The 26,915-nt window shown below is 32.2% G+C and overlaps 1 protein-coding gene across 1 annotated transcript in view; it reads right to left on the bottom strand.

Annotated features, from left to right (window-relative positions):
- Positions 1 to 26,915, bottom strand: part of MAP4K5 (mitogen-activated protein kinase kinase kinase kinase 5) — a 112,756-nt gene that overhangs the window by 46,767 nt on the left and 39,074 nt on the right. Inside the window, exons 4-13 of the mRNA XM_074365552.1 lie at positions 18,416 to 18,506; positions 17,898 to 17,962; positions 15,145 to 15,200; positions 10,429 to 10,476; positions 10,281 to 10,323; positions 9,409 to 9,481; positions 7,112 to 7,243; positions 5,140 to 5,202; positions 3,260 to 3,341; positions 2,208 to 2,324 (exon numbers count right to left, since the gene is read on the bottom strand). Coding sequence (XP_074221653.1) covers positions 2,208 to 2,324; positions 3,260 to 3,341; positions 5,140 to 5,202; positions 7,112 to 7,243; positions 9,409 to 9,481; positions 10,281 to 10,323; positions 10,429 to 10,476; positions 15,145 to 15,200; positions 17,898 to 17,962; positions 18,416 to 18,506 — 770 coding nt within the window. The remainder of the gene's footprint in view (positions 1 to 2,207; positions 2,325 to 3,259; positions 3,342 to 5,139; positions 5,203 to 7,111; positions 7,244 to 9,408; positions 9,482 to 10,280; positions 10,324 to 10,428; positions 10,477 to 15,144; positions 15,201 to 17,897; positions 17,963 to 18,415; positions 18,507 to 26,915) is intronic.

Raw genomic sequence — 26,915 nt, 5'->3', positions numbered from 1 at the left:
GAGACCTTAAAAAAAATGCTAAGGGAGTGATATTTGATTACATCACTCCCTTACCCTTTAATGGCTTTTGCTGCCCTTAGACTAAAGCCTCCAATTCTTAAAATTTGAAATGTCTAGCTTTGTAACCTCATCTCCCACAAATTCCTTCCTTGTTTTCTGTTCTAACACACTAACTTTTCTTTAGTTCCTCAAGTACACTGCCTTCTCTCTCATCACCAGGCTTTCAAACATGCTATTATTCCCTCTGCTCAGAACATTTCTACCTGCTTTTGTCCTCTAATTACCATTTATCCTTCAGGTTTTCAGCTTATATATTGCTTCTACAGTGAATTCCTGTTCCTAAAATATAGCCCGTATTTCCCCATTTCATAACAGTAATCACACATGTAAATTATTTGTTTGTATTTCTGTATTTCTTTTGAGACCATTCCATAAGTTCTCTAAAGACAGGGATTATGTCAATCTTATCCACTCTTGTGTCCTCAACTGCCTTGAACAAGGATTTCATTTCAAGGATTAAAAAGTCTGGCAATATCATTAAACAGAAATAGAGAATTCCAAAGGTAAGAGTGGATTTGGGAAGCCCAGCAAAATGGTGTGGGCAATAAAAGAGGAGTTTAGTTATTTACACAACCAGTGAAACACTAATTGGGGTATCAAGTAATATCTAATCCTATATTTAAGCTAAAACAATTTAAGTAATTTTGAATTTTTAAGACATTAAAATCTTATTACAAGTTGGCAAATGGTGGTTTAAGTAGGAAAAAATCTATATATGGCTGGTTTATTTAATATTTTCAATTAAAGTTCACTTAACATTCAACAAAATATTCATCAGGTACCTACTACATAATAGAACTATGCTACATACTATGCAATTATTAGTTTGCAAAGATTGTTTAATGACTATTTCTATTAAGCACATACATAGAAATGATGGTATATTAACTAAGAGCAGGTTCTAAAGTTAGTTTGTCTGGATCCAAATCCTGGTTCTACTACTTGCTAAGCATATGATCTTAGACAAATGAAATTACTTCTGATCTTTCTCTTTCATTTCTTATTTGTAAAATTGGGATAGTAATAGTACCTATTGCCACGGACTCTTTTGAGTATTAGATGAGTTAACATGGAAGTTATTTGGCCTAATACTTGGTACACAATGACTACTCAGTGAGTGTTAGTAGTTATCATGATACTTAAATGACATAGTTTAAAATTTAAGTACATGACGTAGACAATTTCTTTCAATAAACAGTAACACGTAAAGTTCAGTTCTATAGTCTTGCAAGAATTGAAGACAGAGGTATAAAGGGAAATAAAGACATAAAATAGAAATGAAGACACAGATTTAGAGAAACATAGAAATAAAAAGAAATAATAAAAGGAGAGGAAGAGACACTAGTGAAAAAATACAGTTGTGTTACACGTACAGGCACAAACAGGTATCTGACAATGGGTAAGAAGTCCCTCTTTCCTGATTTACATGTTGTGTTGCTAAATATATTCAGAATAATTCTACAGTATTTTCAGAGAAGGCAAGCATAGTTATGAATAACTCTATATGCAATTATATAACAAATAATAGTTTTGAATACATATTGGAAAAGACAACCTATGGGAACCTCATCCTAATTAAAAAAAAAATTGTATCCTGTTAATGATCTGTAGACTAGAGAAACTAAAGAAATGACCAATTGGATTTCTGGGGAGTCTCTTTTGTGAAAAAAATGTGCTCTGGCTAAACTTTTATCCTGTTAGTCCAAAGCAGTGTTCCTAAAACCTGTATTTCCTTGGAAATAGATGTCCTTTCTCTTTAGAGAAAGATCAAACTCTCACTACAGAAGTTGAGGTCTAGGAAGAAGAGAAAACACTTCTAGATTTCTGGGAGGGGAAAGGCATAGATCTGATTCTAATCTCAGCTATCTCTTAACAACTTTAAGCAAGCCAACTAAGAAAATAAAATGATATAGTGCTTTCTAGAAGTAGGATTAAGAAAAGTATCAATTGGTTATGTTATGTATATTATGCCATAATTTTAAAAAAGTATCAACTGGTAATTATATGCAGGATGAGTATAGTTTATATTGCTGATTAATCTTTGTTACTAAATCTGTTTTAACTAACTTAGAAGAGTGAATTAGAACACAAACTCTAAGGCCACGTTAAACATTCATTTCAAATATCAGACTGCAAACACTCCTTACCTCAAAGTCATCATCATCTCCTTCAGTGTAATGTGCATGGTTGTCTGGATTGTTCACTTTGTCCAACAGCTCAACTGCTAGGGCCCTAGAGAGACCTGGCTGCCCTACAAATGTATGCTAAGTAAAAACAAAACAAAACAAAACTTCGTAAGTATGCTCGTGATGTAAAATCTATGGCTTTTAGAAACTGTTATTTGTACTTTTCCATTCAGTAATTATCAGAGACAAGCATTTGGGAGCCTACTAACACAAATAAATTAGAAAATGTATTAGTAAAAATATTAATCAGAGAATTCATAATTGCATATTATAAAGCTAAAGAACCACTGTGAGGTAAGTTTATAACATAAATGATTTCTCTGTGTAAAGTTAACTGATTTATATTAGGTTGTCAAATTACAACTTTGGCTATAATGATGGCATTCATTACCCACGTCATTATAATAATATGCAAATGAATACTATGGCAGTTTGTATCACAATAAGAAAAAAGCATGTGTATTCTACACTTGCATGTATTTAATTCAATAAAATTATGATAATGTACAAAGACATAATTAAATTTTAGAACATTTAAATTGTTTTCTTCGATTGTTGTAATCATCTTTTTCTGATATAAAAGTATTTTAGAAACACATATATACACAAAGCATGCTATAAACTTACAAAAGAAGCCAAGAAAAGCAATTAATTTTAGATGAAAGCAATATTTTTAAGAGTTTTCTCTAAGGCAGGGGTTGGCAAACTACAGCCCACAGGCAAAATCTGGTACACTGCCTCCTCTTATAAAGGATGTTTTACTGGGTATTAAAGCCATACCCTTCATGTGTACTGTCTATGGCTGTTTTTGTGCTACAAGGGCAAAACTGAAGAGATGCGACAGAGATGGCATGGCCCACAAGTTACTATTGGCTCTTTACAGAATGTTTGCTAACCCCTGCTGTAAGAGACCACTAACATTTTTATATTAGAAACCTAAATATTGTTGTTGTAGTGATATGCCTAATTACTGCATGACTACAGAAAATTCTCCTATAAATTCAATGACTTACAGTCAGAAGTCTTTCAGCGGTTGGTCTTTTTTTGGGGTTTTTGGTTAGTGCTATTTTGACAAAGTTATGGAATGTTGATGACCTTCAAATAAAAAGAGACATGTACAAAAATATTTCACTAATATTAGTTTTTTGATGTTACTAAATAAAATTTAGGCAGTTAGAAAGACTGAAAACATGATTTTTTTCCTTAGGCCCCTTAGCGCTATATACATAAGCCAAAAAACTAAACCCAAAGCACAGTGTATTCCTTGGAGACATGTGTCAACTTCATCTCTTTAGTAAAACGCAATTAGTTAACAGAACAGTAATATATAACCTCAAAAATGTACACGAAAAACTAGAAGTGGGTAGGTGTGTCATCCAGAAAGTTTATAACCTTTTGTTCTAGGTACCACTTAAGAGTCAAAATGAGCTTTTCTCATTGCGTAGTTTATACAGTATGTACATGTTCTGCTATACTAAAAGAGGTGGATGGCATGGAGGTAGCGTGGTAATGCAAGAGATTATTTAAACTCTTAAAAGATCATTAAATTTCTTAGGAACAAGGGCAAAGGAGAGGGAGTGATCTGACTAACCAGATCAGTTTTCCTATCATCTGCATTGATCAAATGGGGAAAAGAAGGGGACATAAATTTAAAAAATCATATTTTGATTATTAATTAATGGCAGAAAGAGGTATTTGTACCACTGCTGAGATTCCACTGGAGGAGGGATTGGGCAAGAATCAAAGAGAATAACCTTAGTCATTCCCAATGATACCAACAACACAGCAGTCCTCTTCAGAGAAATCAAATCTCTGTGTTATATGTGGTGGCTTGTGGCAGATATACCATGGAGTGAGAAAGAACCTGAGACTGGCAAAGGTACTTTGATGGTAACAACTATTCTGGAATCTAACTGTGAATTTAGCTAGCATGCACTCCTGAACAAATATTCAGTCATTCCTGCCATAAAGTTCTCCAGTTCGAGTTGCTTAGGAACTTAGGGTAACAAGGAATAGGAAGAAACCCATGTCAATACAAAAGAATACAGCTGGCAGTAGGGAATAAATTTTATTTCCACAGTGTGATCTGCCTTTCACTCCCGGCACGATCCCCAGATGTCCTGGCTCCTAAGTAATACTATGCATGGACAGGCCAATAAGACACAAAAAAGTGGTTTAGAGCCAGTGGGGACAAGCCTCTTAGATCTGAAGGAAGATATGGATTATCTCTCCAGAAAAAATAAATACACATACAGAATTCATATGAAGAATTATTGAATTTAAGAATTTGGAAACTTTTATTTGCACAATTTCTTTTATTAAATGTATGGAAAAACATTACCATTTTTATCATCTAATTGAAGATATCCTTTTGGACTATAAGAATAGGCAAACTGCTTTACTTTGTACAAGAAAGAAGAGATTAAGATGCAAACAAGTAATAACCTTTTGAATATTAGACAAGGAAGGTAGAGAAAAGCCAGTGGGGATTGATTTTAAGTGTCACTGTATCTGGGAAACATCGTCCTATCACCTCCCATGAAAATCAACATGTAATTAATGGAAGTAAAGGAATACACGGTAAACTACGAATCTCCAAAATCTTAATATATTAATTTCATGTCCTTGCCTTACCACACTTCTTATCCAAGCTGCCAAAATACTAATAAAATGATCAGAGTTTTATGAGAGCAGTACATCATTATAAAGGAACACTGACCAGAAAATAAACCTTGATCCTTGCCATAACTCTGCAAGTGAAGTAGATGTGCTAACTTCAGGGAAACAGTTTAATGTCTCTGGGTTTCGGTTTCACCACCCGTAAGATAAGGGAATTGAACTTCTGTCCCTTTCAACCATAAAATGCTATAAATCTATGTATTTTATAACTTACCATTTTGTTTTGTCCTTTAATTTTGGAGGCTGAAAATTACTTTTTGACATTAAGAAGAGGGCCCTGGAATTAAAATTTCAGTTAAAAAGCAATACAAAATACTTTTCTTATTACATCTAATAATCAAAATCAATATTCTATAATGAATTTATACAAGATTACTACAAATGTAGGTACTGATGAAAACTGGTATGGGATACGGAAGTTAATATTTTATATTTAGGATACTTATGGAAAATTTTTCCTGGCTATAGAGAGGATCTTTAAACTTCCAACAAGCTCCTATTCACTAGGCAAAGTGACCAAATGTTAGAGAAGATTCTTATTACCATACTGTTACACATATAACTAGTATTAGATCTTAAGCACAAGTCTACGTAATTGTACATCATTCTGCAGCTCACAGAGATGATATGTTACTCTAACTGTAGACTGTATGCTTAACCAAAGTTTGGCCTCTACCATTATTTTGGGTGTATAGGCAAATTATATTCACTTCCTAGTCTGTTTCCCTTTTTGGACAATAATTTCCCACATTCTGTTGTTATGAATGATACAGAAGTTAACCTGCAAGACAACTTTCCTTCTCTATGAATTCACCTTTGACCCATTTTCTATGGACTATGGGGGTAGAAGGATGGAGGATGTAAGAAGGAAGTTTTATTTCAGTATTTCCCACAAACCCCTTGCACATTTCCAGGCAAACTCTTTGGTATTTCTTTTTTAAATATCAAGAATATTTTTTTTAAAAATTAAATGATTCATATATAAAGCAAAATTTAGTCTAAAGAAAGAAAAAAAGTCTGTATTCCTCCCACCCTAAGATATTATTTAAAATATTCTGCTCTTCTTTTTAGTCTTCATCTAAATACTAACCAATTGCTACATTATTATAATTATAATAGGTAATATTATGTGCTGCTTTTTTCACTAATAATCAATTTTCCATGTTGCTTCGGTTTACTCATACATAATAGCTGCCCTTAACTGCTAAATAACTGCTTAACAATTCACGAAGGATTTGGACATTCATATATTTCCCCTGTAATCCTGAAATAGATAATTCTTAGCTTTTTCTTTTCTTAGATTATTTCCTAAGTATGATTTTCCCAAAAGTGGAATGAGTGCAACATTTATATTGCCCATAACAAATAACATTTAAATTATTTTCCTACAGGTCTGTACTTATCAGCATTCCAGCTAAAAGCAGATTTAACATGTATATCTTTAGTTACTTGTGAGGTTAAATAGCTTTCCATGTTTCTTTAGAATCTGGTACTTTCTCATAAACAAGTTATCTTTTGCCCACAGAGTTTTTGAATGAGTTACCTATGTAATATAAATGAATCTGCTGTCTATCACATGTTAGGAGAATACTTTGCCTATTCTGTTGATTTTCCTTTTTACTTTATACTATTTACTTCAAAAGTTTAAATTTTAGCCCAGTTTATCTTTTCCTTCAAAGTATTAAAAACACCTTCAAAGTCTCTCAAATATTTTTTTCTGAGACAAGATGCCCTAAAATATAAATGATTATACTAAATAAGCATCTACCTCTTCATTGGCAAAGTAAAAAGAAACAAAATCAAATGAGAATAGAAAAAAACTCATCTGCACTCTATCATTTGTTTATAACTCCACTTCGGACAAAAAAAGAAACATTTTTAACTGATGGAAGAATGAACAAAGACTTAGAAAGACTTTTTAAATGATAACTGCTATATCCTAGTATAATTATTAAGGGAAATTTGTTTTATGGAAAAGTTTCAGACAGTATGGATGATTCACTTCATGTTGTCTTAGAAACAGCAATACAAGAGATCAGGTTTTAGATGAGAAAATCCCTAGTCCTTCAGAACACCTTTACTGTTTTAATATGCTTTAAAATGAGCTTGGAAGACCGAAGTTATCAGTATTTCACTCTCCCTGAAGATCTCATTAATAACTGCATAATTGTAAAAACTGAGAACACCTCATTGGATGAAGATCAAACATAGGTGGCTGAAGTTCTCCGAGTTCAATTGCTGTTATTCCTACTGCCCAGATATCACAGAGTTGGTTGTAGCCACCATTCTTTTCTACTGCTGCAACTTCTGGAGCCATCCTAGAAAGAATCAATGAATATAACATTTTATTTTAAAAAAGTGATATGAAATCTGCTTTTTGCTATACTCACTAGACTGCTTGGAGGGAAAGAGGCTGAGAGGTGTTTATTAGGAAAGAAGAAACTACTAGAAAAGACTTAATAAAGACCACACACTGATGTATCCTTTTAAAATTTATTATTTAAAAATCTTGAATCCTTTCCTCTGAATACTGCTTCATCTGGAAAAAATTGTGTTGTCTTACTTTAGTTTCTGTTTTGTGAATTGTGTTTTATAACATGGGAAAAGAAAAAGAACACTTAAATCCCTGTGAAGGTCAGAGAAAAGTTCCCAAAGGAGGTGAGACTTACAGAATGAATCAGCAGGGAGCTAAGGGGGTTGAGGAGCCTGGACATTTTAGTAGGGGGAAACAAGTACAAATCCAGGGAGATAGAAGAGCATGGAACACCTGGAGAGTCAAACATTATCCCATCCAAAGAGAGCCACTGTTTCACACATTTTCATCGACAAATTTTACTTATACACATACACATCTTCTATAAAATGGTATTTGCATATTCTACATTCAATCTTGCTTTTTTGATTCACAGTATATCATGAGACTACCCTTGGCCATCCATCTTTAACAACATGATTTTTAATATCAGCAACTTATTCCACTGATTTGAATATATATAACTTCCTTAACTAATTCCTATTGTATATGCATACTTTCTCTCAATTTTTCATTATTAAAGTATCATGACAAAATTCTTCATATAATATTTGTATGCCTCTCTGATAAACTACTAGAAGTAGAATTGAGACTAAAGAACATACACATTGCTTAAGGTTTTGAAAAATGTTATTGCCAAATTATCCTTCAAAACTGTTCTACTCACGTCCATTTTCAATGTCAAGTATTTAGTGATAGTGGTAGTTACTACTCATGATTCCAAATATTTTCTGATTTGATAGAAAAGAATATTATTGCTTATTTAATTTGCATTTCTGGTCATCATTAGGAGAAATAATTTTCATATTATATGAGATCTTAAATATTTTATTTGAATAACTGCTTCTAAGGAAACATTCTTTTTATTGATTTATTAAGAACTTACATATTAATTAAAACCTCATTTGTCATATTTTATTTCTTGGCTCATTACTTGCCTTTTACTTCTGTTTAAGCTCAGAGACATAGAGAAGTTTTAAATTTTCATATAGTTAAATCTATCAAATGAATCTAGCAGTATTTTATGCTTTTACTCCAAAAAAAGGCTTACTCAACTCTTGAAGTAGTCACTGATAGTTCTTTTAATTTCATTTTTATATTTATTTCCATATACAGTTTTTTTTATCAAAGTGAGGATTTTTATTTTATAACTAGTGAGTTTTATTTTTAAAGGAAAAATATTAACAATATGAGTTTTAAAACTTTATATAAAAACTTGCTAATAAGATAAAGTGTGAATACGTCAAATTGAGTTTACATATCAGCCCTGATCAGTAACTCTGAGGTTCCATACACAATTTATTTTGGATTAGGTAAGAGGTATGAAGCCACTTTAAAATTCTCTCCAAATAATAAATTATCAAAGCACTGCATATTAAAGAATCCAATCTTTCATATAAACTTTAAATGTCACCTTTTATAATACTAGATCATTTTACATATTAAGGTTTATTACAAGGCTTTCCATTACATTTCAATTATCTAACTTCGTTAACAAAAGCAATGTTTTAGATGATTTTATCAGTAATTGGTAGAATGCATTAGAAACAAGGTGACTGGTAAAGACTAGTGGTAGGGTAGGATGCATGAGTTTTTTTTTAACAACCAGGAAATTGAAGTCCTTGATTAAATAGAAGCAATATCAAAAGAAAGGGTAACAAAATGACAAGAGATTGTAACACAATTTTCTTTTGAAAATCTCATACCTATGAGTCCTCTTACCACAACATCCCAGGGACAGTAGGAATTATTATCACTTTAACACAGGGAAAGCTAGACAATGAAAATGAGTATCAGAGTTCCCTAACCCAATCAGAGCTATGATAGTATCAAGGAGCATGCAAGCATCCAGACTCCAGTCAAGTATGAATTGTATTACAAAGAATCAATGCTCGTCACTAAGATAGAAGAAATGAAAATGCACAAAATTCAATCATAATAATATCTTACCAATAAGGGGTGCCAATAAAAGATTTTCTCTTTGCAATGGTGGCTGTTATTTTTGCAGCCACACCAAAGTCGGCTGGTGGGGAAAAGACAGAGCAGAAAATTTTAGTTTTCAATACAACCACCATTTCTAAATTTTACCCTCAGGCATGCCATTATTAATAACTCAGATAGTAATGCTAGAGAAATGTATGTAAATGCTAGAGAAAATGCTAAGTATCTTCTTGTTTGGTTCATAACATAATCATTAAAAGAAAACAACTTATTGGTACTTTCCTAGAATGAAAACATACTTTATTAAAAACAAACTTAATAAAAAATTTTCATTAAAAGTTCCTTGAGTTAATTTGGTAAAAAAGAGCAAAAAATAAAACATCTACCTGGATTCCTTTTATTCTAACACAACCGGGTTAATATTTTAGTGCTATTTTAAAAAGTGCCTTTTTCTATGCATAAACTTTTTTTTATTGTTGTTGTTAAACATGGTTCTGAAAAACTGAAGACTCATATAGTTCATTTTGCCATTAAACACACTAGGGGATTTTACTCTTATTCTTATTAACTATTAATTTTGATGACAGAATACTGTTCCATAAGTTGATTTATCACAGTTAAGTAGTTTTTCTACTGCTAAACCTATGTTCTCATTTTTCTGTTATAAATAATGTTATGATTGGTATTTTTGTGAATATGGACTTTTTTTTACCTTCAGGATTAATTTCCTTAAATTTAATCTCAGAAGTAAAATTAGTAGATCAAAGATGAATCTTATTGTTGTTCTTCATATGAATATTAAATTTGTATAGTGTTAATTCTCACTTAAAATTTTATTAAAACATTTTTGGAAAAAAATTTAGGAATTTGAAATAACATACCTAATTTTACATCACCATGATCTGTCAGTAAAATATTTGCACCCTAAAACAAAAATACAAATATTATTAAATTAGCATCGTAAAATTCCTATCAATAAAATTATCAAATTTAAACATATTGAGTTTAAATTGAGTTAAATAAACTTACTTTGATATCTCTATGCATTTTGCCTTTAGTATGCAAATATGCAAGACCCTGAAATTTAAAAAAAAAGTATGCATTAGTAAAACTGCAAACCTAATTTTCCACTTAAATTTTTGTTGAATAAGAAACTAGAATGTCCTTCTTTTGAGGATAAAAAAACCTAGATGAGTTTCTTTTCACTAATCAGTGTTTACTGTGTTTTAAGATTTTGAGTTCATTTTCTGGCAAAAATCAGAAATATTTTACTATGATACTATCACCACAACCAAGATAATTAATATATTATCCATTGCTCCCAAAAGTCCCTCTCACATACAAACACCTATCTATTTTCTGTTGCTATAGGTAATTTTAAAATTTTCTAGGGTTTTATGTAAATGGAATCCTACAGTATATTCCTTTTTGTCTGGCTTCTTTCATTCACAATAATTTGACATTCCTTGTTTAATGTGTTGTCAATTTCATTCTTTATTACTGAGTAGTATTCCACTGTACAGATACTACAGAATTTGTTTACTTATCCACCTGTTGATAGGCATTTGGGTTGTTTAGTTGTTTCTAGTTTGGGGCTATTATATATAAACCTGCTTATGAAGATTTACACCAAGTATTTGCATGATCTTTCCCTCTTGGGTAAATATTTAGGAGTATAATGGCTGGATCATATGGCGGTACAAGTTTAAACTTTTACGCAACTGTCAAACTGTTTTCCAAAGCAGCTGTACCATTTTATGCTGAAACCAGCAGTGTCTGAGAGTTCCAGTTAATCTACATCCTCACCAACCTTGCCAAGGAACTGGTATGTAGTAGTATCTCATTGTGGTTTTAATTCACATTTTTCTAATCACTAATGATACTGAGCATCTTCTCCATGTCTTTATTTGCTATCTATATAGCTTCTTTGGTGAACTGTCTGTTCAAATCTTTTGTCCATTTATATATTTGGTGGTTGTTTTCCTATTTACCTGAATTTTGAGAGTTCCTTAAATATTCTGGATTCAAGTCCTTAATCAGATTTATACTTTGCAAATATCTTCTTGTCTGAAGCTTGTCTTCATTCTCTTAACAATGTATCTTGAGAAGCAAAAGTTCTTAATTTTGATGAAGTCAAATATGCCAAGTTTTTCCTTTATGGATCATGCTTTTTTGTGTTATGTCTGAAAAGGCTTTGCTTAACTTAGGATTGCAAAATTTTCTCCTATGTTTTCTTTAGAAGTTCTAGTTTGAAGTTTTATATTTAGGTCTAAGTGATTAATACTCAGTTAATTTTTACATATGGTGTGAAATATGGTTCAAAGTTTCATTTGTTTGTATATGGATGTTCAATTATTTCAGAACCACTTATTGAAAAGCTCCTTTCTCCACTAAATTGTCTTTTCACCTTTGTCAAAAATCAGTAGCGATGTGTGGATTTTTTTCTTTATATTCTGTCCCACTAAACTACTTATCTTTCCTTATGCCTTAAACTACATTTGATTAATGCGGTTTTATAAAGTCTTGAAATTGCTACTGTTGGCCTTCAAATTTTGTTCTTTTTTTTTCACAGCTGTTTGAATATTCCAGGGCCTTTGTATTTCTGTAGGAATTTTAAAATTAGCTTGTCAATTTCAACAGGAAAAAAAATCTTCCTTTGATTTTGATTGGAATCGCACTGAATCTACAGGTCAATTTGGGCAGAATTGTTATCTTAACCATACTGAGTCTTCTGATCCATGAACGCAGGAATACTACAGATGGTGAAGCTCTCAGCTGATTTAGGTCTTTTTAAATTTCACTCAGCAGTTTTGTAGTTTTCAGTATACAGGTATTTACGCATCTTTCTTTTATGTATTTCTAAGAATGGCATATTTTTGTTATTGTAAGTAGTATTTTTTAAATTTTTAATTTCTGATTGTTGCTAGTGTATGGAAATCCAACTGATTCTGTCAACTGATCTTGAATCTTGTAGCCTTCCTAGCTGCACCAGTTCTAGTAGCTACCTTGTAGATTCTATTCCATTTTCTACAAAGATCATTATGTGGTCTGTGAATAAAGACAGTTTTACTTCTTACTTTCTAATCTAGAGGCCTTTTATTTCATTGCTTATTCTTTTTGCACTGGACAAAACCTCTAGTACAATGTTTAAAAAAAAAAAAAAAAGTGGTGAGTGCAGCCTTGTTTGACCATGGTGAGAAAGACCTAGTGTTTTACCACTAAGTATGATTTAGCTGTAGGTTTTTCATAGGTGCTCTTTATCAGGTTGAGTAAATTCCTTTCTGTTCTCAGTATGCTATGAATTTTCATCAGAAATAAATGTTGGATTTAGCTGAATGGTTTTTCTGTGTCTATTTGGATGATCATATTTTTTTTCTCTTTTTGTTTGCTAATATAATCAATTACTTGAACTGACTTTTGAATGTTAAATCAACATTGCATTCTAGGATAAATCCCACTTATTTATGATGTATTATCTGTTTATATATTATTGGATTATCTTTGCTAATCTTTTATTTTCCTTTTTAATTTTTGTATCTACGTTTATGAAGGATATTAGTCTATAATTTTATTCTCTTGTAAAGTCTGATTTTGGTTTCAGAGTAACATTCACCTCATAAAATGACTTGGGAGGTATTCTTTATATTTAAATTTTCTAGAAGAGTCTGTGTTAAATTGGCACTCTTTCCTCCATAAATGTTTGGCAGAATTTATCCATGATATCATGTGGCTTGGAGGGTTCTTTGTGGGAAGAGAGGACTATTTAGATGATTTTTAATTGACTGAGCTTTGATAGTTTGTATCTCTCAAAGAAACTGTCTATTTCCATTTCATCTAAGTTGCAGGCTTTTTTGGCATAAAGCTGTTCATAATATTTCTTGGTTATTGAATATCCTTATTATCCTTTTAATATTTGTAGATTCTGTCATAATGTCCCCTCATTCATCCCAAATATTGTTAACTTGTAACTTCTCTTTTTATTTTTCCCAAAAATCTGCATAGAGGTTTACAAATTTTCTTGATCTTCTCAAAGAATCAGATTTTGGTTTCATTAATTTTCTCACATTTTTTCTGCTTTCTATTTCATTGATTTCCACTATGATCTTTATTACTTCCTTTCTCTGCTTATTTTGGCTTTAATTTGCTCATCTTTTTCTAGTTTCTTTAAGTGGTAGTTGAGAATTTTGTTCTGTGAGTTCAACTTTTTTAGATTCTACATATAAGTGAGATTCTATATACAAGTGAGGACTTAGCTCCTGTGCCTGGCTTATTATTTCACTTAGCATAATGTCCTCCATGTACATCTGTACTCTCACAAATGACAGGATCTTCTTCTTTGTTATGGCTGAATAATATTCCATTGTATATACAAGGCATGCCTTTTTATCCATTCATCTGTTGACAGACACCAGATGTGGAACCTTGTCAGGATAATAGAATTTTTAAATTGGAACTAATATCTTGGAGGTCCCTCCCTTCCAAAGCCTCATTTTATACTTGGGGAACTACAACCATAGAAGAGATTATAGTTACATACCAAGGCCAGAATGCAAATGCAAGTTTTGGTTTTTCACTTCCATTTTGTACTCTGTCCACTACATAAAGAAGCAATGAGCTTTGGAAATTAAAATATATTAAAAAAAATCTGCTACGAATTCTTTGCTATGAGCACATGATTAGCTTTCTAGGATACCAAAAAGTAGATTTTTATGTTATGTGAATATTACAGAAATATATGTATATGTTGAAGAAATTTACTTTCATATATCTAACAATAAAATTTAGCATGGCATGTCTTTTAAAACATGTGGAAACCAACTCTTTTTGAAATGACTAGAGCTTCCTCTTAAGTCAGGTCAAACTCCTAATTTCTAAAATATCAAATAACATATAGAATACCAATTTCACTTCTAAACAAACTACACAATCTAGGAAATGTAGAGACAGAAGCAGCAATGAACAATTATCAGTTGTGAATTGCCAAAATAAAAAATACAGTCACCACTACTTATTCCACTTCCTAAATTAAATGCCTTAAAGTATATTAATAAAATTACTAACTGCTAATTTTCTCATTGAATAGTCTTTCAAGGAACTGAAAAAAAAAATGGGAAGAAATTTTGCATACTCTATATACCCACTGAAGATTCACAACCTACTTTAGCATCCTAAGAGTTCTCACAGAATCTGAAATGAAGAAGTAAGGAAATCTCTGTTTAATTTAACCAATGTTTACCAAGCTTATAAAAGGGGATTCTGATATCAGTAACACTTACTAATATCACACAGAACAAGGATTTCCAGATTACATTTGGGTTATTGTTATGCCACTTTAATTTCATTTTGGGAGAAATGGTAAAAGACCTCATGTCTTGTGCAAAAAGATTCCTTTTACTGACATAAAACTTGAAGGAAAAGCTTAGGCAACTTGTTATAATTGAGAAGTCTGGTAATCCATTCTTGAAAACCAATTCATACCTATGGCTTTCCTCAGCTTTGTACACAAGCAACTGAGCACCAAGCACCACAAAGTAGAACACCAAATATCATCATTGTGTACGTCAGCATCAGCTTACATGAATTCCTGAGACTCAGTCACAAAAGAATAGTTATTCTTACAGAATTACAATGAGAGGTTAACAGAAAAATTTTGTCTATTATTTTTCGTTTGGGCAGATCACTATTTTATAGTTTTCAATTGTGAAACTAGAACTGCATTTCTGTTTGTATAAGCAGATGTAGTACCTGTAAAGTTTCTCTGCATACATAGGCTATTTGCAATTCTGATAATGGTCCAGTAACTAAAAAGAAAAAAAGAGACCACATTGTTACACATTTGAATATAACAGATTAAAAACAGTCTACTTTAAAAATGACAAACTGTTATAAAACCTCTTCTGTACATATCATTGGGTGACTTCTCATCATGAACATATATTATTCTTATCATCAGGAAACCAAAATAGTAAAGTTGAAAAATTTTAAATGTACTTTAACAATGGAAGGCTCCATAACAACTTTTGTCAGTCAAAATAAACACCTATTATTACGTGTGAAGCACAGTACTGGACTTCACAGGATGTTCTATACAAAGCAATGGACATGATCTCAATTCTGAACAATTTTTTAAAAATAAAGCCCCTACATGAGAAAAACATATAATTAATCACAGTTAAATACACAAGTTAGAGGACCATAAAGAAATCGACTGCTGAAATATACTGTAAGGCATCACATATTTTTTTAAAGATCAAGATACTATTTCTTTAGCATAATTCTTTACTATATCAAAAGAGCAAGTTTGATTCAGTACCTTATCTAAGAATCTAAAAAGTAATCAGGTCACTTGTGACATCCAATCAGATCTCTCCAGGCTATAAAATATAAAATCCTTCTGCAAATACTTGAGTAGGGGCTTTGGAACAATGCCTTCCAATATCATGAGAGAATATTTGAAATCTGGGGTGGTATTTGCTGACAGTGAAATCAAAATCAGATACTTACATGTAAGCTTTACTTAAGACAGTATTTTACTGAATATTTTAATCACTGGTTCTCCACAACTACTCAGGAGCATAAAACTGATTCTTAGTAACTTGATGAAATAGCAGTAAAAGAAGGGAAACCACTTAATTAACAGTTCATTACAGGTGCAGTTGTTCTTGATTACTATGCTATTTAGTATATTATTTATAGGGATGAATACTTCTTAGATTCAATTTAATTCAATTAATAGCAGGCTTAATAATGCAAAGCAGACATTTCATAAAGGAATAAAACAAATGCCTCAAAACAATTCTTTCAGTTTAAAAGAGTAAGCAGTAAAAAATGCCAGCTGTATAGTTTTATTAATCCATATTCTTTAGTTCTCATTCTGTAAAACTGTGTTGTGGATAAAAATTATAAATACTGGATAAAAACTCTTCATATAAAAGATCACAATTCTTCATAAAATCATAGAAAAGAATTTTAAATAAAGTGGCATAGAGCCGTTTTCTACCAATAATTCTTAAAAGTCAATAGCAGGGGTAAAATAAAACAGAACAGCCATTTCACTCTAGTACGGTATAATATATAAGAAAATGAAAGATTATTAAATAAGGGAATAAAATATTTTTCTCTTTTAAAAAATGGGATTAGTTTTTGTTTTAAAAACTCTTCATAATATTTTGTATATTTGTAACATTTATGTGGTATTAAATATTATTTTACATAAAAAGAGGCAGCGACCAAAGTTTAGACATCTGTCATGACTGTTTTTTTGTCATGGGTTATTTGTTATGACAAAATTAAATAATTATTGTATTTGTGAATTTATAATTAAAGAATACATCAATATATCTTCATTATAATTCAAACTTTTACCTGAGTCTCACTTCTTTTCCCCTAGACGTAATGACTTACCAGTCTGTTATGTGTTCTTTCATTTTGTTACACATTTACATTCATATGTGTGCTTTCAAAAGTATAATTTTAAAAAGTCTAAGTGTGATCAATTAGTTTATACATATTTTTTCATGATTCACTTTTTCCACTTAAAAAGAGGCTTTGGGGAGATACACATCCAGGTCAGTATAAATGGAGCTACTTCATCTTTTTGAATATGCATAGTATTTCATATTATAAGTGCAGTGTAGTTTATTTAACCACTGTTCTATTGACTGACAGTTTAAAAATTTCACCCCTACAAGCTACAAATATTATTTAAACTGGAATAGCATTTGTTTTCACATCTACCATGGTTGCATTTGTAAACTGCATGACTGAAATCTGATAAGGCATTTAATATAAAGATTTCAGTTTAGGAATGTTTAAAAATATTTCACGTAATTCTTAACAAATTATATAATGTACAGTTGCATTTACCACTTAAACAAAGAAAAATTATTTTATAAGGATCTATCCGTAGTCTCATGAAATTGTCAACAACAAAACAAACTGGAAGCTAAACTGCAGAGGCGAAATGAAAACTATTCCTAAATAGTATTATAAGGGAAAATCAAATTCAATTCAGAAAACTGCTAAATTAACATAATGCTACATAAAATACTCCAAATTCTTAAAATTATATATTTTAACACAAAAATACTATAGCAACAACTAAATTGTTTCCTTAGTTAGCAAGTTTCATTATTATTAAGATATATATATATATATAATTTGCTTTATGTGAGAGTCACCCTTTGCATTTCGATTCTAATTTACAAGGAACTTTAGGCACTTTCATTTGTAGATTAAATACTTTCCTAGAGACTACATCTGAAAAGTAAAATCTGGATTGTTCATGTACTCTTGGACTTCTCAGTTCAGGCTCTTGCAATTTAACTGAATAACCAACAAAATACAAAATTAAGGTTTCTTTTATGGAATAGTCTAGAAGCAGAACAGAAGAACATAAAACAATAAATCTAGCTGTTTATAGCCCTTAACTAGAAATGTCAAACAACAATCATTAACGTCAAAGTCAGTTTTAAAATGTAGAGTCAAATTAACAGTACCATGGTAAATATCTTGAAGTGATCCACCACCACAGTATTCCATACAAATCCACAGTTTTTCCCGACTAATATGAAAAAGAAAGAAAATTAGTTAGTACTTTTCAACCACTGACAAACTTTGAAGGCATTCACTCTTCAGCACACGTTTAGGACAGACGGCACAATGCAAAAGGAAATGGCCCTGGCAGTCTTTCTTCAAGATACAGAAAAGCATATTAATTTCAGTTTTGTTCCCACCTTAAATTGTTTAGAATATGATTGGTTTTATAAGCTAGAACACTTAACTTGTAATCATTCATACTCTTTCATTAAGGTTGACAGATAAGGTATACATGCATAAATGAAGCTGTCATTATTAATACAACAGGGGAGACAAAAAGAAAACCTAATAAATTTTAGAACTTTAGGCAAGTAATTTTAAAAATTTACATACAAAACAGCACTTACATGAAAGGGAGGGAGAGTGGTAGTAAAGAAATATAAAATACAAAAAAAATAGAAGCTTTTTATTTTTTTACCTGAGATAGCTCCCAAAATAGGCAACTATGTTGCAATGCTTACATTCTTTAACCATAAATATCTCTTGCTGAATCAAAGAAAAATCATCTCCTATAAAACAAAATGATAATAACTTGATCACCATGTTACATTTTGAGTCTAAGTGGGAAGAAGGAAGGAAAACTTTACAGTAAGTATTAGATAAAGATGAGGAATTAGGCATTCTCAAATACTTTAATGGGAATGTAAACCACTACATTCTTTCTATAAAGCCATAAGCCTTAAACATGTATAAAATCTTAGAACTCATAATTTCACTTCAAAATTTATTTTCTTGAGATATGCAGAGATGATATTCTCTATAATGTTACTTAATAATGAAATGTGTGCTGTACACCAGAAATTGACACATTGTAAAATGACTATAATTCAGTAAAAAAAATGAAATGCTTAAATAACTTATGGTACAGTCATAGATATTACAGTACAGTTAAAACATGTTTTGATATGAAAATATTAAAATATGTTCATGATATGTTAAATGAAAAAGGGATATTTTATATATATTATGTAAGTACGTATGTATATAGAAAAAAGTCTCAAAAATACATATGATGTTTGTATCTGGGCAGTAAAATTTAAAGTAATTTTGCTTTCTTTTTTGACTTGCATTTTCCAATTTATCTATCAAAAACCTGTTTGAGTTTTTAATCAGAAAAAGTTATACAAAAATAAAATATTGGTTATTTATGGGAATTTGGTGGTTATTACAGGAATACAGCCTAGAATGATATTGTCACTATCAAACTTCATTTTTCAATAGCAATGGTGTTTACTCCAGTAAAAGGAGTTTAGGAATTGATAAAATGATTGCATTTGCATTATGTGAATGCAATATAATGTAGAAAAGCTCGAGGTCTGGATTAGACACTCCCAGACTCAATTCCCAACTCAGCTATTCCCTAGCAATGTAACCTTGGACAGTTTAACCCTCTGAATCATGGCTGAATCCATTAAGTACCATCTGGATTCATTCCACCTGTTTAGCTTCCTTATCTATCATTCCCTAAACATTCCCTACAGTTTGGTAATACCAGCTGCTGGCCATTTTTGTAACAGATTCTTATGCCCCTAAATTTCTGACTATGCAAGTCCCTCAGTTGGAAATGCTGTGAGAAAGAGTATGCAGTGCACTGAGTACGATATTTGACACAGAATAAATGCAATAGCAACACAACTACATGCTGGAGACAAGAAAGATACAAACAAAAATGTTCCTTGTTAGGACATCACCATAAGATTTTTTCATTAGATAGTGTTTTGTAATGGTCTTTGGTAAAACAACATCAAGTTTAAAACCAGTGATGTCTAGATAAGCTCCAGCTCTAACTTTAAGTCATCTTAGAATAGCATACAAGGCCAAGAAGGAAAAACTCAGAAGTTAGGACTTAGATAAATAAATAAAATCCTCACACAAATCAGATATTTTCCCCTTTATATTACAGCTTTTGATTCAGAATCAAAACAAAGCTTTAAATATTTTTGCCATGTCATAAAATGCCTTTTAAAGAATCAATCATTACTGATGTGGTTTATACATATATTTAATTTAGGTATGATACACCAAATTTATTTATAATCATTAAGGTACTCTTTTCAACAATCCCTTCATGTAAACGTTAACTGATAATTCAGTTAAGTAATTTAGTGTTAATTTTAAAGAACTAGATAAATAAGGTAACAATCTTCTAACAATAAAAATCTGAGTGAAAATCTTTAAAGAAAATTTAGCTTTTGTTTGTAAAATGGGAAAACAAGTATCCCGTGAATGGTTACATATAACAAACATATGTGCAACCATGGCAATATTTTACAGTAAGAAATTTATTTCAGCAAGCACTAGAGTTTCTAAAAAGTGAAAGAAAAAGAAAAAAATTATTTCTTAATAGTCTGCCAACGGGAGATCAATGATGATCCAAAATAGATGATAATCTCAAGTTCCCCATTATCAACTGAGGCAGAAGTGGGGAGTAACTCCTGAAGATTACAGTAAAAAGCCTGTCCACCTAGATGCGGGGAGTTCCTTTGTCCACTCATGGGCACAAAGAACTGTTCCTTCTTCCTTATTCTCCTGAGCGTCTTCCATTACAGTATTTCTCACTCCTCCACCTAAGCCTTTTCCCCTACACTGTTAAATATTATTCTTTATACATGCTAATTTCAACAAGCTGGCTAGATTCTAGCCCATCCTTCATTTAATCAAGAAGCCCTGAATTACAAAGGAAAGAAGAATAAAGAATCACCTAACTTTGTTAATATATACTTTGGATTTCTACCTACTCACTTAAATGCGCACAGAAGTTTTATACCTGAGCTGTGCTGAACAATTCTTCAGTTAAGTCTGGGGATTGAGAACATATTTTCTCACAGGAGTAATTTCACAAATGGTGCCTAACTTCTTAATGACGTCTAAATTCTTAAACTAACCTGTAAAAGTCAATAATATTGCTGAATTAAAACTGTAAGTAACAAACCACTACTTTTTCAGGAATATTAGCTGAATTCTACATCACAACTGTGCTCCCAGTAGCAGCTATGTGAGGTTTCTGCCAGGAAAGATGGGGTCTTGGGGAGACTAAGCAACAGATATTAATGACTGTAGTTAGAAGCTAGAATTCACAAGAATAGGTCCTTAATAACTCAGGTGTTTGAGGATTGTGCTTTCTTTAATATACATAACTCAGTGAATAAACCCCAGTTTCATGCTTCTGCCTTAAACTTTAATGCAAAAGGGGTAGAATCTTCTGTGAACTGAAATTGTACCATGAAGCACATTTACATTAAGATAATAGTTTTATAGTCCACCCTGAAAGTCAGATAAACTAAATACAGTTATTTATCACAGATGTAGCTACTCTTTGAGGGCTTACATCAGTCTTATCCAAATGACCTGAAATTTGGGTTTATATAATTCTTCTGTTTGGGTGATGCCAGACTACTGTTACCTTTCACTGAGATACAGCATTAAATCCACTAGGTTCAGAGGCCTCTGGCCTGTAGGCTCCACCTCTGTTGTTGATGCATAAATGGGTTTTGAGAAGTTATTTTCTCAAAGAAGAGAAGCTTCATTCTTCATACCCTGGCAGTGAAAGGATGACCACACTAGTAGTCTAGACTAGTTGAGAAACAGAGCCCCATATCTGCAGTTTTGACTATGTACCTGCTATTTTTCACCTGAATGCCTTGCTAGCACCTTGAATTTAATATGCCCCGGGGTACCAATATCTTCTCTTAAAAACCAATTTTCTCTTTTGAATTTCCTACTTGTGTTAAAGCAGGACTTTTTTCCCTAAAGGACTAACCACTGGCAGCCTGTCCACAGCCCTCGTAAGGCTCCATGTAGCAGAAGCTACTGTGTGTGCCATGGGATCTTCTACTTGCTGAAGGTACTGAGCTGGGACAACTGACTTGAAAAAAAAAAATGGGATGAGTTAATCATATCTGGTCTCTCGAAAATCTGAAGCATGGAGACTGAGTCAGTTGTTAGCTACAGGAGAACCACGTTAAAAGTAGAATATTAGAACAAGAGTCCATGAATGACTGTGGCTAAGGTCACTACAGCAGTGATCTCAGCCTCCACCACAGCGTTTCAAGGCTAACATTCAGAGACAGATTTGTTAATAAGGGTAATGAGCACTGCAAGATCCTGAAGGGCAAATTTTAAAAGTGGACAAACTCTACCATTGTCCCTAGTTCCTAAGCCACCTCCTGTCTAGCAGCACACTGCAACCCTAAACCACAATTTTTAACTGAAGTGGGCAGCCAATCCCCTACAACATACTCCTCTATAAGGTACAGCCTTAGTGTCTGGGGTCACTCTCAGGGCTGCTCTTTGTTCTCAGTTTCTTAGCTCCAGATACAATTAGCCAATGCCAGTGTTTACTCAGCTACCAGCTGCTTCTGCTACAGTCAGTCCATCGAAACAGGATTCAGACAGACTCTAACAACACCACACTTAAGAAATTTGTAAAGACATAATAAGGAAAGAGTAGAAGTCTTGGAAGGCAAAAGACTAGAACCGTAGGGCCTCTTGATGCTATCGGCAAGTTGTCTTAAGTGTTCACACTCTGGGAATAGACTGGAGTAAGTTGGCTGCACCCCTCACGTGTAATAAAGGTCCTCTGGATTACAATTGGATTCAATATCCTCGTAAGGGTTTTTGCAATCACATGGGTCCCAAAAAATAGTACTTAGGCAATGATTAAAAGCAGTAGGCACCTCAAATTTCAACAACAACGAGAAAGGTATTAAAAATCTGATTGTGGCAAAATGAAAGACAACAGTAAGATTCATCATATCCCTCCCTGAAATAATATGGTAGATCATTAATTTAATACTGAGCTAAAATTAAACCAATATTTATAATTATATAATTGTTCTACTGACCTACAGCAATTTAAAGGCTTACAGAATGAGCCATAGAAGAGTCACATAATTGCTTCAAACAACAGGGCAGTTTACAGCAAGAAAAGGATAATCCTAATGTCTAGAATGCCTGGCCCAAGACATAAAGAAAAACAGCATCGCTATGAAGCCCTAATCCAAAATCAGAAAGTGATCTCTGGAGTTGCTGCATCATAGCCCCAGCTGACTTTCCAACTGCAACTGGTTAAAAAAAAAAAAAAAGAATCCTGACAACTGGAAAGGGAATATCTGAGAGGAGGTTGAATAACTGCCAGGCCCCTGGCAAAGTACTTACTACTCTGCCCCCTTTCCAGCAAAAGAGGAACAATTACCTTATTGATGTGTGGCCTATGATTAGAATGCCAACATAGCATGGGCTAAAAAATAAACTCAGAGCAAGGAAGAGATTAAACCGAGAAAGAACTGCTGATTTCTAGGGAATGTAGTCAAACTGCTGATTTCTGGACATTCATTTCATGGATGTTAGACTAAGAAGAACCAAACATAACAGCTAATACCAATGTCATATTCCTCACCTCTGAACTTTGCTATAATTCTTTGAAAGAAATCCTCTGGACCGCACCAACTAATTTCTACTACTAGTATGCTCCATCTGACATTTCTAAGCACTCCACAAAAATACTAAAAAATTATCCTGAGAAGAGGAATCTTGGAATTTCAAAATCAACTTCCAAAAAGTATTTCATAAATAATCCCACTCTCATATCTTCAAAAGCACGCTAAGAAAAAAGGATGGATAGGTACTTTATAGTAAAGGAAATATAAAGGCCAATAAACTTACAAAGGATGCTTGTCCTCAAATTAAAGAAATGCAAATTAAAGACATTTTTTTGTCCCATCAGATTGGCAAAAACTTCAAAGTTTGAAAATACCCAGAGCTTGGAGACAGTACTGAGAAACTGCTTGTGAAAATGAAAAACTGATCACCCTTTCTGGAAGCCATCTGGCACTATCAATCAAACTTTAGAACACATATACCCAACAATACATACAAAGATGTTCACTGCAACACTGATTCTAACGGCAATAAACGTGGAAATAACCAAAATGTACATCAATAAGGGATTAAATTATGGTATATCTGTACAATGAAACACTCTGCAGCTATTAATAAGAACAAATTACAGCAATATATGCTGACATGGAAAGATATTCCAATATTTGTGAAGTGAGAGAACAAAAAAAGAAGTCTGCAGAACAGTATATGGGAAATGTCTGGAAGAAAACAAAAAAAAAAAATTGTAGCTACCTCTATGAGTGGGAATCAGGACATGCAGCCAGGAGAACTTACTTTCCTTACCTTATTTTCCATTTCAAACCACTCTGTGTTGTTTTAATTTAAAAAAACAGAAACACCATGAACAGTACTTTAACAAAAAACAGCACTCTAGTCTGATAATCTTTTTCTTTCACTTAGGTCATTTAACCGTTTTTTATTTTTCCAGTAATTACTGAAATATTTGGATATCTACCTACCTCTTATTTTGTGATTTCTGTTTCTTTTCTATGGTTCTATTTTATCCTTTCTTATCTTTAGATTGAGTTGTTGTTGCTGTTTGTTTTGTCTTTTTCTTTCTTTCCCTCCATTACCAGTTTGGAAATGACACCCTCTATGTATGTTCTTTAGAAGTTACCCTAGCAATTTTAATGCGTACACTTTCCTATGGCAAAGACTACACATAATTCATATCTTTATTCTCCTCTCAAACAAACAATAACCTTAGAATGCGGTAACTCAATTATCTCTTCCAACTCACGTGCTATTGTTGGCCAGAATTTTGGTCCTTTTCTAGAACCTCACAAAACTTCACCTTCATTTACATTACTATTTTATATAGGTATATTTTCCTTTTTCAAGATTTACCCATATTTATCACTTTCTTTGCTCTTCCTTTCTTTTTTCATCTCAGACTTACGAACTGGGATCACATTCCTTCTGCTTAATGTTTATCTTTTAGAATTTCCTTTAGCGAGGGTCTACTTGTGCCAGACACATTAGTTTTTACCTGAAAATGCCTTTACTTTGCCCTCATTATTGAAAAATATTTTCATCAACAGTCCTTCTCTTTCAGCTCCTTGAAGATATACACTGTCTTCTTCCTTCATCGCTTTGGTAAGTCACTGTTAGTCTTAACAGTCCTTCCTCTGCACTTAACATTGTCCTTCTCTATTTGACTTAAAGATCCTTTTGTCTTTAGTATTCTACAGTTTCACTACGACATATGCAAATACACATTTCTTTTTACTAATTCTGGCTGGAATTCTTAAATATTTGGTGTTTTCTGTCAATTTTAGAAAAAATTTCAACATAAATGCTTTAAAATACTACCTTTGTCCAATTGTATCCCTACCCTGAAGATGTAATTTAGATCTTTTCACTCTATTTTCCATGTATTTTATACTTTTTCCTATTTTTCATTTCTTTATTTCTCTGTGCTATATTTTACATAGTTTCTCCATTCTCTCTTCAGCTATGCCTAACCTGTTACACTTACTGAATTTTAAATCTATCATTATTTTTCATTTCTAGGAAAATTTGCATTGATTTTTCAAATCTGCTTGTTTTTCAACAGTTTACCTTTTATTCATTTCAAACCAGTCTTTTATTTATCTAATCATATCATATACAGAGTATATAATTCCAAAATCTGGTATCTTCATAAGTCTATCCTACAGTTGTTTCTGCTGGCTCTTGCTCTAGGCACCTTGTGTCTTCTGTAATTTCTCACTCTGAGCTCTATTTTTTAGAACTTCAAGTGTGGAAATTCTTTGCAGCTTGCATTAAAGGGGAAAGATTACATTAGCTTCTGCTAGGTGGGCTGGATGTGCCCAGGAGATATCTGCAACTAAAAAAAAAACTAAGATTTTTAAAGCCAAACATATAGTGTGACTCCAATTCAAGACAAGTAATATTTTTTGTAATTCCTGGTTGGGAGATGGGCAATTTCTTGTTTACCCACACAAAAAGCCTTCTGGGGTTCCAGCTTTTTGCAGGGTAGCTTTTCACCTAGGATGGGTCTTGGGCTTTGTCTCCTATCCTTTATGCCCTACGTGAAGGACCTAAAACTCAAATCACAATTTTATTTGGTTCAAAACACGTTTCTTCAAGATTTAAGCCTGCTTCAATATCCTGCCTATTTCTCTAGGTTTTAGCATTCATTATTCCTTATTTTGTGTGCCTTTGTGTCTTAATTTTCTCATCTACGAATGAGGATATAATTAAATCGCAGAAGATGATCTTGAGAATTAAGTTAATATTTCTAAGATACATAGAAAGTATCACTTAACTGTTATTATTATTATTGTTTCTACTGCACTGGTGTATTTTAAAAGATTAGAAAAATTTGAATCCATCATTTTGTGTGTGTGTTTTTTTTCCATAATAAATTTAGGGTAAAGTAACTGGCTACTGAGCAATTAAAAAAAGAAATCTAATCAATTATTTTATTCATAGCTTTTAATGTCAATTCTGAAAATGGAGAACTGAGTAAAGCTATATGTTGTTGCTCATTTTACAAGGAATATGAAAATAAACCCCTTAGGACAACTAAAATGTACTTTTTTATTAGTATTATCAACTATTACATAAAATTAAGGGCTATGCATTAGACTTGCTAGTTTAATTCTATTAAAATTTTAAATTGAATGCTATAAAGCACTGTTTTCCATTCTTAACCAATCATAAAATCAACCATTAATAATAGAGATTCCCAGGCTCACGCTTTACTCTCTGAATCACAATCTTCAAGGAATTCTTACAATCAGGCAAATTTCTGTTTTAAGTAATTTTGTTTGGATAAGTACTTCCTGAGTTATAAGTATCTAAATGATAAACAGTTTGTAACATCAGTTATTTATTTTGACACAACCTTTCCATTCCAAGGTAATGCATCTTCATTCTGTTTTGGAGAACCACCACCTGTCAGACAACTTTAACATTTGGCTACTAGTATACATAATTATTTGATTAAAAAATTATTTCTTTTGCACTACTTCCCTTCACACCCTTGGGTAGGTGGGGAAAAGAGGGAGGTG

The sequence above is a fragment of the Camelus bactrianus genome, chromosome 6 (assembly GCF_048773025.1).
Source record: "Camelus bactrianus isolate YW-2024 breed Bactrian camel chromosome 6, ASM4877302v1, whole genome shotgun sequence".
Lineage (NCBI taxonomy): Eukaryota > Metazoa > Chordata > Mammalia > Artiodactyla > Camelidae > Camelus > Camelus bactrianus.
Note: the sequence above shows the minus strand (reverse complement) of the source record. Positions and strands in the feature narration are given on the sequence as shown.